Source organism: Caenorhabditis remanei, chromosome IV, assembly GCF_010183535.1.
Source record: "Caenorhabditis remanei strain PX506 chromosome IV, whole genome shotgun sequence".
In the NCBI taxonomy this organism is placed as follows: domain Eukaryota; kingdom Metazoa; phylum Nematoda; class Chromadorea; order Rhabditida; family Rhabditidae; genus Caenorhabditis; species Caenorhabditis remanei.
In genome coordinates this window covers 15,724,536-15,737,680 of record NC_071331.1, presented here as the reverse complement: position 1 = coordinate 15,737,680, position 13,145 = coordinate 15,724,536, and the positions used below count along the sequence as shown (strand labels likewise).

General features: G+C 35.8%; 3 protein-coding genes across 3 annotated transcripts; 1 reads left to right on the top strand and 2 right to left on the bottom strand.

The window, feature by feature from the left end:
* Positions 1–58: 58 nt before the first annotated feature.
* Positions 59–2,077, bottom strand: GCK72_014394 (uncharacterized protein; the record flags this gene model as incomplete). The annotated part of the gene is made up of 10 exons (XM_053730268.1): positions 59–104; positions 153–206; positions 279–371; positions 760–897; positions 945–1,129; positions 1,176–1,299; positions 1,348–1,484; positions 1,534–1,613; positions 1,658–1,777; positions 1,834–2,077. The coding sequence occupies 10 exons, from the start codon at positions 2,075–2,077 to the stop codon at positions 59–61; spliced, it is 1,221 nt and encodes a 406-aa protein (XP_053585040.1).
* Positions 2,078–2,827: 750 nt separating this feature from the next.
* Positions 2,828–4,354, top strand: GCK72_014393 (uncharacterized protein; the record flags this gene model as incomplete). Its single annotated transcript, XM_003102796.2, has 7 exons — positions 2,828–2,947; positions 2,997–3,134; positions 3,181–3,669; positions 3,754–3,842; positions 3,889–4,141; positions 4,191–4,250; positions 4,301–4,354. 7 exons carry the CDS (start codon positions 2,828–2,830, stop codon positions 4,352–4,354), a joined length of 1,203 nt encoding a protein of 400 aa, XP_003102844.2.
* A 699-nt stretch (positions 4,355–5,053) lies between these two features.
* On the bottom strand, positions 5,054–6,796 carry GCK72_014392 (uncharacterized protein; the record flags this gene model as incomplete). Its single annotated transcript, XM_053730267.1, has 5 exons — positions 5,054–5,152; positions 5,201–5,527; positions 5,576–6,105; positions 6,153–6,468; positions 6,653–6,796. The coding sequence occupies 5 exons, from the start codon at positions 6,794–6,796 to the stop codon at positions 5,054–5,056; spliced, it is 1,416 nt and encodes a 471-aa protein (XP_053585039.1).
* Positions 6,797–13,145: the final 6,349 nt, after the last annotated feature.

Genomic DNA, 13,145 nt, shown 5'->3' with positions numbered 1-13,145 from the left:
ATAGCCATGTTCACTTATAATTAAACAGCTTCAATAAATTTTATTTTTTGAAAAAAAATCAAAGAGAAGAAGTGCTGCTTCCGCCTCCACAAAGAATTCGAACACTGCAAAAATAAATGGAAAATGAAATCATCTGAATCATGAGAACTCACTTCCACCAACTTGATTCTTCTTTGTGCTCTTCGAAAACATTCATATCGAAGTTGCTGAAAATTTGATTTGAGATTAAGCTACATCCAAATATTCTGCAGGTTTAACTAGGAAATAGAGTAGATTACCTTTCAGTTGCTCCTTTTTCAAATACTGGTGACATTGCCGGATTTATATCAAAACCAACAGAATCACTCGGAGATTGTGCGTCGTGATTATCACTGAAATTATATTCTTTCTAACCTCAACAGATAAAATTCTACTTACTATCCGTATGAATCTTGAAAATCAATGGGAGAAGAGGAATCACAAACACCACAATTTAATGCTAGAAATCCCAAAAAGCCAAACAAAAATACGAGATTGACTGAAAAAAACTGAATTGAAACGCAAGAAAAAAGGTGAACTCACAGTAAAAAGTGCTCAAAAACTCGAGTCCAGAGAAAACGAAACTCATTTTTCGTTGTTTATCTCTTCAAAAAGATAGAGAAGAAATGCTTCAAAGCAAGATATAAAATGAAATGAAAACTAGTTTTGAGTGTTAATTCAAAGTTTATTTTTTATGCATGACACGTGGAAATTTTAAAAAAAAACGACAATAGCAATTACGGTAATACAAAAATGACAGGAGTCACAGACGTCATTCTCATCTCCTTTTTCGAAAAACCGAATCTTTGAAGAACGTATCGACGAAGAGAATCTGAGAATATCCAGAGTAAATACGGATTTATACTTGCATACAAATCACTGAAAATAAGAAATGATAAATGAATGAAAGGTGTCATTAAACTGACCTTAATGCATTATAAACCATATAGAATTGGTCAGTTGAGAATCCCAAAATATCAGATCCTCCGAATATAAAAAGTAACAAAACTGACATTTGCACACCCACAGTAATCGTACTCATTGTGAATAGCTTAGCTTCTCTCATCTTTGCTTTTTCTTTTCTTTTCGATTGATATCTCACGGGTTGAGACTGGAAATTATCCATTATCTTTTTGTAATTCTTCTGAAATTCTCACCGGAGCATTTCTGTTTCTTTGATGTAAAACTGCAAAAAGATAACAGTAAGTTAACACCAAAAAGAGACAATTCACAGCTAAAAATGCTCCTCCGATCACAAAAAATGTGTTGGTCATTGTGATACTAAAATTATTTTCTATGAAATCTCGTTTTTACTGTTCGATATTTTACTTCAAGAACTTGGGAACAATCCCATTTTGTTCATTTCGAAAAAGTTGAGTAGGGTTGAAAAACGTGGCAATTCCAACTGATAAACCTGATAGATATTGAATAGATATTGCAATCCAGATACGGTATCCTTGCCACATCTGAAAATATTCGAGTTCAGAAAACATTTGGATTTAAAAAAAAACGAACCAAATGAAATTTAGTAGGAAAAAGCATGACAGAGAGTCGATTTGCAGCCAGAATGGATACTCCCATGGCTTGACAGATACCTGATATTAAAAGTAGACAGTTTTATATTTATACGAAAAATAACCTGTACTCCATGCAAAGTATAAATAAACATGAGCATATCCTTTTCCCAAAAACAAATACACTGGAACGAAGTAGCCCCATTTTGGAAACATTGCACCCAAATAGTTGGACAAAAGTGTCCCTGAAAGTATGAAATTATATTCTCAAGTCCCCATCTATTCAACGTCTAAAACTTACAAATATCAACTCCAGCCGTGGCTAAACATAATTTGAAAAAGGGACTCATCAATTCTTCAAATCTCCGATGATGAGCTTCAAAAAGAGCCCAAACTATTGTGAAATGAACTGTTAACGTAACACAAAATGCACAGAATTGAACATTTTCAACCGTTCGGATGAGTTTTTCATCTTCTTCAGTTCTTGTATAATTGATATCAGCCATTTGAAGGTTCCAGAATTCAGAAGGAAGAGAAGACGTCATCTGCAGGAATTCAGAAGAATAAGATATCTATCGAATGAAAAATATTCCCTGTTCTCAACATTTATGAAAGTGAAAAATAAACAAATAATGAAAGGGTTGCTTGTTCTTAAGAATCTCCCTCTGAAATCACCTGTTTCAATGGAATTTATTATGAGTGAAGTGATGAATTCATCTATAATTATATATTTACATTGATCCTGGACTATGGTATATTGAACTTTTTGAACTTTATGGATCGAGAAAAGAGGAAATCATTTTATTAAAGCAACGAGAATGTTTGTATTTATATTTTATGAGTTCATGACCAAAAAACCTTTTGAACCTCTTAATTGAATTGAATGAATTGCGGTAATCTGATAACGACCGACATCTTCCGAGTACAAATATGACTTTTTCATCTTTTTTTTCGAACTCTTTCACAATTTTTTTCATCATAAATTCTCAGATGAGAAGTCAGAAGTGAATCTCTTCACGTTTCGGATCAAAACAAATTGATTTCTATGAAACAAATTGATTTCTTCCTCTTCCTTCAATTTAAAATCCAAAAGATCACTGATCATTGATCTTTATTTCGATGATTCATGTCTTCAACACCCCCGAAAATCTCATAAAATTCAGAAAAATGCAAGTTTTTTCTGAAAATTCTCATGCAAATCGACTGTTTTATGATCGTTTTCCCCATCTTTTTCGCTCCTCCCCTTTTCGGGAGACGAAGAAAATGCCCGGTAGCTCATTCGTACTCGTGCTGCAATGCAGATACGGTGTCTTCTCCTTCTAATTCTGCTGGTTTCAGCTATTTCTTGTTCCCCGAGACGTGGAATCAGAGTGGTTGCTGTGAATAAGGATGGACTGTTCCCTGATAGAGTTCAGGTATTCCCTAATATAAGATTTGATAGAGTTGAAGATAAAAAACTAACAGAGTTCCCTGGAATCGGCTTTGAAATGGTTCGAAAATGCTGTCCTTGTACATGATTCATTTAGTGATTATGTGGTGGACTACGTCGGGAAATTTGTACCAGGATACCAGAATCCTTTTGCCGGAAGAGTAACCATTCAGGTGTAGAATCCGTCCTGAGGTGTCAATCGAACCTTCTCATTTTCAGACTCCGAACAAAGCTTTCTCCCTCGAAATCTTATCTGATGAATTCAAAACTTTCTTTGAATATTCCGACGTTGTTGTGTTCATCAGAGCAAAGCCATTTGGATGTGGCAGTCAACCACAAGCTTTCGGTGGATCAATGAGACCAAAATCACCTCGTCTCAGAGCTTCGATTCCAAAATTGGCATTTATGGAGTATTGTTACAACGAAGTGAGCGACACCTTCAGCTACTTTGACCTGTTTCGTCACGAGATATTGCATTCTCTGGGATACGGCGTATTTGAACCACACGACAGTTCAATGAGTGTGAAAGAAGAGAAGTATCAGTGGAAAAATGAAGATGGAACTGAATCAACGGCTACCAGACACTTCTTCAATACGAATCAGCCTGCTTTGGATGAAGTGAAGAAGTATTTCGGATGCGACAATGACATTCTGAAAGGGGTGGAGTCAGATGAAGGAGGAATGCATCTCAACGAATATATTTTTCAAGTAAGTTTGTAGCCACAGATATTTCGAACAAGTCATTGTTTTTAATCAAAAAAATCTTTCTTCAACTGAACGATATTATTTCAGAACGAATTGATGACCCCAACGCTCGCCGAAAAGAACTATTTCAGTTACATTTCTGCTGCGATTCTCGAGAATATATATACTGGAAATGAGTAAGGAAATCTGAATGACAGCATCACTTCAAATGCTTTATTCTAGACAGTGGTATAACGTTAACCGTACTTTCATTGGTCCGGAGGCTGATGCTTACAATTTTGGAAAAGGATTCGGATGCTCTTGGCTCTTGAACTCTTGTTACGAGTTCTTGGAGGAAAGAAAAAACGAGAAAGTTCCCCGTCCTGCACCATTCTGTTTGGAAGATTCTGTTCAGAAGTGCTTCAAAAAGTCGGAAAATGAACTGATTGCTTTCTCGTGCGAGTTGCGCGATTCAGGAGCCGCTGACAACAACATTGTATGCCTTCAATAATAGTCTGATCTAATCATATCTATAACATTTTTAGCCACGTCCTCTCAACACGAAGTACAATGTTCCATCGACTCGCTACTGTCCGATTTACCCGGTGAGTTTCAGAAGATTCTCGTAGTTTTTTGAAAGAATATATTATTTCAGAACTACTTCGAGAAGTCAAAGTACGAACTGGTCGACTGTCAACATCATAAGTAAATGACCGCTTTTGACACTTTGGAAATTTGTTCATTGAAATAAATTTATTTTATTTCGAATTCATGTTCCTATTCAATTAGAAATCTTTCCAGAAGTTTCCTATACAATATTTTCAATTTCTAAGTTTTGAAGTTGAATTTGAAGAGCTGGCTATTTAAAAATCATTTCATTGTTCAAAAACTATCTATAATCATAAAGAAATGAGTACAAACAGATAATTTCTACTTTCACAGAAACAAAGAAATATGAAAAATCACATCGAATTTCTAATAGAAAAGTGATGGGAGGAAGGAAGAAAAAGAGAAGACAGTGAAGGGATTTACGGGGAAATTCACTTGAATGCAAATATCAGAAAATGCATTTTCAAATGTTTGTGAATAACCCCTGGGAACTGAAAAGAACCCGGCGACATTTGGAATTAGAAGAAACAAAAAAGACTAGAAACGGTATAATATGAGCAGAAAATGTTGGGAAGGGGATGAAAATGCCGCGTGAAATTCGGAAAAACGGGTGAGAATGGTCATCTAGACGGCTTGAGAGGGATGGATTCAAAAAATGATTACAATAGTAAATATGAAATATTTAAGAATTATTTTGAATGAAACAAAAAAACGAGGGTTCTATTCACAGGGTGGAAATGATGAATTTCTAATTTACATGCATTGGGAGAGGAATGAAAATGAAGGAGAGATAAAGATTTTAAAGAACCGTATTGCTTCGACGCTTCCTCTCGGTCGGGTCTGACTTCAACTTGTAAAGCATCTCGCCCAACTGATCAATCTCATGAACATTCTCAGTCTGAAATTATTGAAGTTGAACTGACTGAAATGGTCGATTAAAACTTACCAGATACATGAGAGTTGTCCAGATCATATCCATCAGTTTGGAATCATCAATCTGATCGATTCGGACTGAAATTCCTTTTGGACTGAGCCGATTAAATGGAATGTTGTGTGCATGACATCTATCTTGAGCCATTTCGACAGCTGTCAGATCTTGACCTACGACTTGTTCAAGAATAAGAGTAGATAATTGCCCCATATTTCGAGCTCGTGATTTTATGCTCTTTCCACTTTTATATTTTCTTTGAGCGAGCGATGGTTCTCCAGTTCCAATCGATAGAACTCCAGCAAGATGAATTGGATTTTGATGTTTCGAGAAGCTGTCGTATTCCTGAATAATAAAAAATAGTGAGAGTTAGTTCAGTGAAACTTGTTCTACCTTGAATAAAACATTGAGTGGATAATTGGCCACAAAACTTCCATCAACCAAAACTTTGTTTCCATATTCGAATGGTTCAAAGTATGTCGGAGCAGCACTACTTGCTCTCGCTGCTTCTCGGAACAGAACATCTTGTTCTTCATTCAAAGAAACTCCGAATTGTTTGGTGAATGAATAGTTTCTGAAGACGTGAAGTCTTGCTGGAGCAGTGCTGATATCCAATGCAGGGACAGTGATACGAGTGGGACATGCTTGAAGAGTTTGAGTTGGGAAGCATTCCTCCAATACTTTGTCGATATTCTTTGTTTGGACAGACACTTGATCACTGAACAGACGTTTCATTGTACTTCCACGAAGAAATATCTGAGCTTTCATGTCCCAATATTGGAAGAAACAATCACTGATTGATTTCTTGTTGACCATCGAAAGAGCAAGCATACTTCCAGTTGATGTTCCTATGAACCAATCGAAGAGATTCGGAAGAGATTCGTCTCCAAGAAGGCGTCTAGAGGCGTAAAGTAAACAGACAACTGAAAAAATAGAAGTTAAAAATAATAGTTCAAGTACTACAACTGACCAGAAACCAATCCTCTCATGCCTCCTCCGTCTAAACACAGTGCCATAACTCCATCAACTTTCTTTGATTTATTGATTTGAATAGGAGTTCTTTCAAACATTTCCTCGAAGATTGTTCCAGAAAACTCGAGGAATTCCTTGAATTTTGTAGCACACTCTTCACAAACACTTCCGTTATCAATACGATCCGCAAGTATCTTCTCTCCAATGTTGTCCTTGAATAACGGTGCTGGATCTGCTCCCAAAGTGAGAAGAAGACGCATCTCAGTGATAGAGGACTGAGGAACAGACCAGAGTTCCAAGAGTTTTGCTGTCATCTGAAATTGGGTACATTCTTCAAACTTCCTGGAGGGAGTTCTGTTTTTCGATCATTAATTTGGATCATTGATATCTATTGAATTGTGTATTTTCACGTATCAATAACAACTGTCTTTGTGTCAGCTGTATACTATTCTCAGATCAAAGATTCTCTTTTCCATCTCTCTGAAAGTCCACACTTACAATTGCGTTTCCAGGTGCTTGTTCCTGTTGAACTGGTTTCTCTTTTTGTGCTTGAACGGCTGATTTCAGAAATGCAATCATGGTGTCGATTCTTTCATCTCTCTTCTTTGTGCTCATCAGATGAGCGCACCGGTTCGATGGCATTTTGACAGGGGAATCACCGGGAGTGCAGGGGGACCCAAGTTTCAGAAAGGAGAGAGCAAACTTCTGAAATAAACGAGAATGTAGGTCAAATAGATGGGAAGAAAGTCGGCGAAAAGTTGGGAGAAGCGGAGTGTCAACTGAGTGCGTGTGTCTGTGTGAGTTCTCCATGAAAAATAAGCCGATGGAAGTGAAATATGATAAGGAATTGATAAGGACATCTCGATGAAAGAAATTATTCATGTGAATGGCAAAGTCCAATTTTAAAGAACGTTTTCTCTTATCAATTTATTATATGCAAATATTAATGGGACATAGTTTGACAACACGTGGAAACTGATAAATATTTTGGTTCCGTGTAGACACATTTGCATCGAAAAAACATCAATGTGCACTTGAAATCATTATCAATTACTTAAAACTGAGATTACTCGTTTAAGTGGTCAGGAGTTAAGAAACGGAAATTAGGTATTTGCTCTTTATATGGGTCAAAATATTATCAGTGATTGAAGATAATCATTCACCAAACTAGAAACTAAATAGTGAAAAACACTAGTTTTCAGATAACGGGTTGCGTCTTCATAGTTTTCATTTAGTAGATCTAGATCACAAAACGATCGCTTACTCTTCCAGTGAGAATCGGATCTTCGTGAGTTCTATTTTTCCACTGGGAAGTAAGATTAATACAATATGTGTACTTACCTGCAAACCCATTTCTATTTGTGGTTTCCAAAAAACCGAATATAGAGAAGAAATTTGTTTCAACCGTCAGAATCAAGCGATTGGACAGTTTATCATCTGACAACTGCTTTATATGGCGAATGGTACCGTCTGATAACCGCAGACATTACCCAACCAATCAGAAAAAAGGACTGCCAAAAATTGTGGGAGGACTCCACGAAATTTTTAGATCATAAAGCATGAAAGAGTCTAAATTTCGATAACAATTTTGTGTCAAATTGGAAAGGAACCGGTTCGAAACTTTTCAAACAATCTCTAATTAAAACCAGATTTCTTTTAACCTTGATATTTCAAAAAGTTTATTCAAGGTGAGAGAGATGCTTAGTTTCTTCATAACAGTATCCACTTTTACTCCTTTTTCAGAACATCTTGTTCAGAATTTCTTCCCAACAATCTTTTACAAGGAAGTCATTTCTCAACGAATCCAATAAATTTCGAAAAAAGTTCCTACAAGCTGGCAAACGACGCGAAAAATGGGGTCACTGAGCCGCGGCGCTCAAAAAATGATCAAGTTGGAGCGTGTTGATTAGACGGGAAGGAAAGCTGATCAGACAGATAGAGAGTGATGAGAGATAATAGAAATTGGAGAGATGCAGACAAGGCAGACCAATTGTCGGAAAAAAAACGAGGAACCGAGGAGTGCAAAATGGACGGAAGATGCTCTCGGAAATTGAAAGAAGAAGAAGAAGAAGTCGATAGAAGAAGAAGAAAAAGAACTTGAAAAAGAACAAAAAAGAAGAGAAAACTAATGAAGAAGTTCAAAAGAGTTCCTTTCAAAAAACCAAAACTCATTTGAAAGAGACATTTAAATATACGGAAAAGTGATAAGAAAACGGAAAATTTGAAGTGCTAGACTGTAGGGAATCACTGATTTCTCGAGAGACACAGTGGAGAATTCAGAAGTCTTGGTTTTCTAGAAATCTGAAGATTTTATAGATCTTTGAACTGTAAGTATTAGATTGGAATAATTCAGAAAACAAGATTTTTAAAACCAAAAATCAAAAAAAAATGTGAACAACTTCAGTTCAGAGCTCCGATGCCAAATAGCTGAAAACATGTTTGAAGAAAGCATAGTTTCAGCTTTCTTTCGATATGTTTTGTCCAACCGGAACTACATTTCGACTTGGAATTCCTCTTTTGGGTGCAAGATTCAAGATTTCCAGTGGAACTGGTTTCGATTAGTGATTAGAATCATTTCCAACGCCAAAAAAGAATTGCATCCAAAAGTGAAACCTGTGAAATTAATTGAAAGTAAACCTATAATCAAGGTCAAGTGAAAACAGAAAAAAACTTATCTTCATTTAGAAAGTACTACTTTGAAAAGTGTGAAATGAGATGATGGAAAAGGAATCATCAATCTTATTTCTTCTCGTAACAGGTGATACAAGACGAGAGAGATCAATGACGATATATGTCACTTTTCTCTTCTTTTTCATTGTTAATTCGTGTCTGAAACTGTAAGAAATAGAGTGGAAACTAGAGAGACGCAGAGAGAAACGGAACAAAAAAGAAAAAAAGAACATGACTTTTCTCGCAGTTTTATGACAAATTTCGAAGTTGTGTCAGTTGGTTTAACGTCTCGAAATTCATGGAAGAATACTGATAAGTGATTGCAAGAAAAGGCTTCACTTACTCACTTTCAATGCAAATAGATCAGTAAAAAACGAGCGAGAAAACGGCAAATATTTGTTTGATATTTTCGTGTTTTAGGTTTTTCGGTTCGTCTCATATCATATCATTTTGTGATTTTAAATGGAATATTTTGAATAGAAAACAACTGAAAAAAGGAAGAAAAATGAAAGAGAAAGGGGTGGGAAAAGAGAAAACGAATATTGTATTCATGTAACTATAAAATATGAAATTGTGGTGGAAATCCGATTGAAAAATAGTATAAAATGAGAGGAAGAGAAAGGGAAAAAGAGAAAAATGTACTTGGATTATAGGTCAGAACTTTTTCAAATTTATTTAGATGTACAGAATGAAAATGGAGGAGGAGCGAGAACAGAAATGGATTACGGTATTAGGATAAATATAATCAGATTCTAAGAACTCTCTGAATGAAATTGAATGAAAATAATCAAACTTTTGTAAAATTTAATTACCGAAAGAAACTGACAGCTGGAAATAAAATGAACGTTCGATCTTTGAGTTTCGTTGACTGTTATCAGACAAGCTTTCTGGGAATTGAGAATGATTCTGAAAACAATAATGACTAGGTGGGAACTAGAATATCTGACTATATCTGGTTAGGGAATAATATACAGTAGGAATTTTCAGACGACACCCACGTAATGGAGAGTCTGTAATTCAGAATCTCTAGAACAATATCTTTCCAGCTATGAAACTTTTGAAGTAAAAATCCACTCAGTCGCTAGAGTTTCAGATCAAAGTCTCTGCTTGGAAAACTTTTCGAAACGTGACAGACTTTTTCAGATTTATAGAGAAATCATGAGCATTCGATTAGATATTTAAGTTGTAGGATGACACATCAGACTTTCAGATTATTATTTCAAAGATTATACATGTTTTTTTTAGAAACACACCAATTGCCTCAATTCTGAAAAGAGAAAACAACGAAAAGAGCAAGGAATGAAAGGAGTGCCAATTAGAAGTCACGGTTTTTAGAAACACAAGTCTTACGGTAGTTGAAGAGAGAGGTTCTTTCAAAAAGGTTCATGCGGAGAAAACTCTTTTCTGAAGTCTAGATGTATAGAGCGGAGATAGGAAAATTCTTTTAAGAAAAGCTAAAATTACAAGTTTTAGAAGATGTACTTCCACTGACAGGATCCTGTAATTATTTCCATTTCAACCCACGCAAAATTCAAGGAAACGTCTGGGAGGTTGTCTCTGAATGCCCTCTTGTTTCTCAAATGGAAATTCAAGATTTCATTAGACCGAATGAGTCACATTACTCATCTTCCAGACTGCCATCTCAACTTAGATCTACTTATTTCCAGACTGACCCAAAATGAGAGTTCCAGAGAGAAAGAAAGCTTCTATAGCCGAAATGAGTCACTACCAAAACTTGATTTTTAAAGATGAAGAAGTGGAAGGAGGAACAAGAAAAAAGTGCAAGCGGCTTCCATAAAAAGAGCAACGAAGAGCTGGCGGCAGCGGAAAAAAAAGAAAAGAAAAATCGATGAGAGCACAGAGTTGCTCCGCGGAGCCCCGTGTGCATGCGTGTCTGCGTGTGTCTATGAGAACCGAAAATGGAAAGAAAAATGAAAAAGAGAGAGAATGCTCACCGCTTTTTTCTGCACCAAACGCGACGACGTTGGGAGCTTTTTCATCTTTTTCAGCCAGTCATTTCGAGAAAAGAAGACGTTGAAAGGGAGAAAAAGATGAAGAGAAAAGAAATTTAATTATGTTGAATTGAGATGTGAATTGGGTTAAATGATTGAATAGATGACACATATTATATGGATGTTGTCATTTATTTCCGGATGGAAATACTTGAAAAATGTTTTATGAATGGGACTGGAAACTAGAACAGATCTTAACCTCGTCTAAATTTTTATTAATCTGGAGAACTGAAATGTCTTGTAAATCAAAGAAGTTGTCTACCAGTTTCATCTAAACTCAGGAGTCGTTTCTTGAGAAAGAGAGAAGACAAAAATAGAAAAAAGGAAGTGCGTCAGTCAACCGGAAAACGAAACAAAACTAAGGAATCACCGAAAATACAAAAAATTCAAACGATTGAAAATATAAATAAATGAAACTACACCGAAATTTCAAACTTTAAAAGATTGGTTTCCACTTCAGTAGGAACTAAACTCATTTTTCATTCAAACAGTCTAATGATATTCCAGCCACAGAAAACGTTCAAATCGACACAGGACGTCTGTTATTAAAATATAGAAAATCTAGACTAATACTCGGCTGACTTCCCTGATTTTTCTGACGTAAAATGCACGTCAATTAGCATTTTTTGAACTCGAACATCGGGGGATTCCAGTTTTCTCAGAATGCATAGTTTTAGCTTTTGATCAGAGAAGAAAGAGTTCATTCCTACTTGGAGGAATCATCTTGACGAGTACTAGTCGCTGCAGATTGAGTACACTTTTCAAACGAACCGTTTCTGAAATAGCTCTCTTGCTCAAGGTTAGACATGGGGTATGATCAAAGAGTTTTACTATCATTCTGGACTTCAAACCCTTCACTAAATCTCATATCAACTCTTTTTTCAGATTTGTGTTTACATTGAAACAAGATCAGATTCAATATTAAATTCAATTCTTGTGTATCTCTAACCCCTGATGAGTAGTACGGTATCGTATACTTTACACTTTTCTCCAGGGTTTTTTGATGGTATTGTACACGTTCTTGTACTCAAAAACAGCTAATCTTGATTATAAAATAATACATTTTATTGTAATAATAAACATGACAAAATCATTCAGATACATCTTCCCAATCCGTGTTAGATAATAATCTGTTTCATCAACAAGACGGTGTGTAATCCATCTCTAAATATCGCCTTTCCCACCAAAGAAGATGTAATCGTGTGCTCTTGAAAGTGCTCTTAGAAGGTGCACCGCCAAATAAATCCGTCATCGAACGGGCGGCACATAGGATAGAAAGGGAGAGATAGACGGGTGTGATTCACCAAATATAAAATATTTGGTATTGACATAACAAACGAGGTGAGAAATAAAATAAAGAACAGAGTGTGACTCGTGGCATTTGTGGAGATAAAAGGTTAAGTGAGACGGGCAAACTCGAACAAAAATTAGTAGAATGAGGATACAGTACAGGCTTTGGGTCAGCTGAAATGTTAAAACAAAAGATAAGATACTAGAGACCGCATATAAATGTGTGCAAGTAATTATGAAAAACAAGAATATCCAGCCAGCTGGCAGATATAAAAACAACTACAATGTCATTGTTGAGATCAGCTCAAACAACATCGAAATTCCAGATAGAGCCTAAGTAAATTAAGGATTCAAACACATTCTTGACAGGACATTTGAATTTCTTGTAAAAAACGATCATTCAGACATTTAACATCTAACATAGTACATCAAAAAAGTTGGAACTAACTCTCACAATGTCAAAAATCTCACCTGTGTCTGAATTGTTCGAATATAAATTAGTCTTCCTCAACAATGCTCCTCCTCCTTTCGAATATCTGTGTCTCTTTTATTTGTATACTATTAAAATGTCTGTCATCTAGCCTAGTCTGTCACCGATTTGACTGATTACCACCCCGTCCCGTCCTATTGAGAGCCCTCAACCCAACACACTCCGTCGTCTTCTCTTCTCATCTTCCTCCCATCCCAATAGTCACAATATTGTCATTTCATCTCCTGACACCAATACAAATCTTCTCTATTTCTTATTTCATTCTCTTTTTGAAATTTTTAATTCATCCTTCAAAAAGTCACTTACTTTGGGAACTACAGTAATGTCAATCAGCTCATCGCAACGGTTCCCTAATTTTTATCTCAATTGAAGACAATTATTTATGTCTGGAGCTGTAATATTTCCCTTTTCCTACAACTATTTTCTTCCAGTTTGGAATCCTACATTTTCTGTTTTTCAAAGATTTCAGTAGGCATTAGACGACTATTTGAAAGTATCGAATTCCAAAAGAAGAAGTGACGTATTCTTT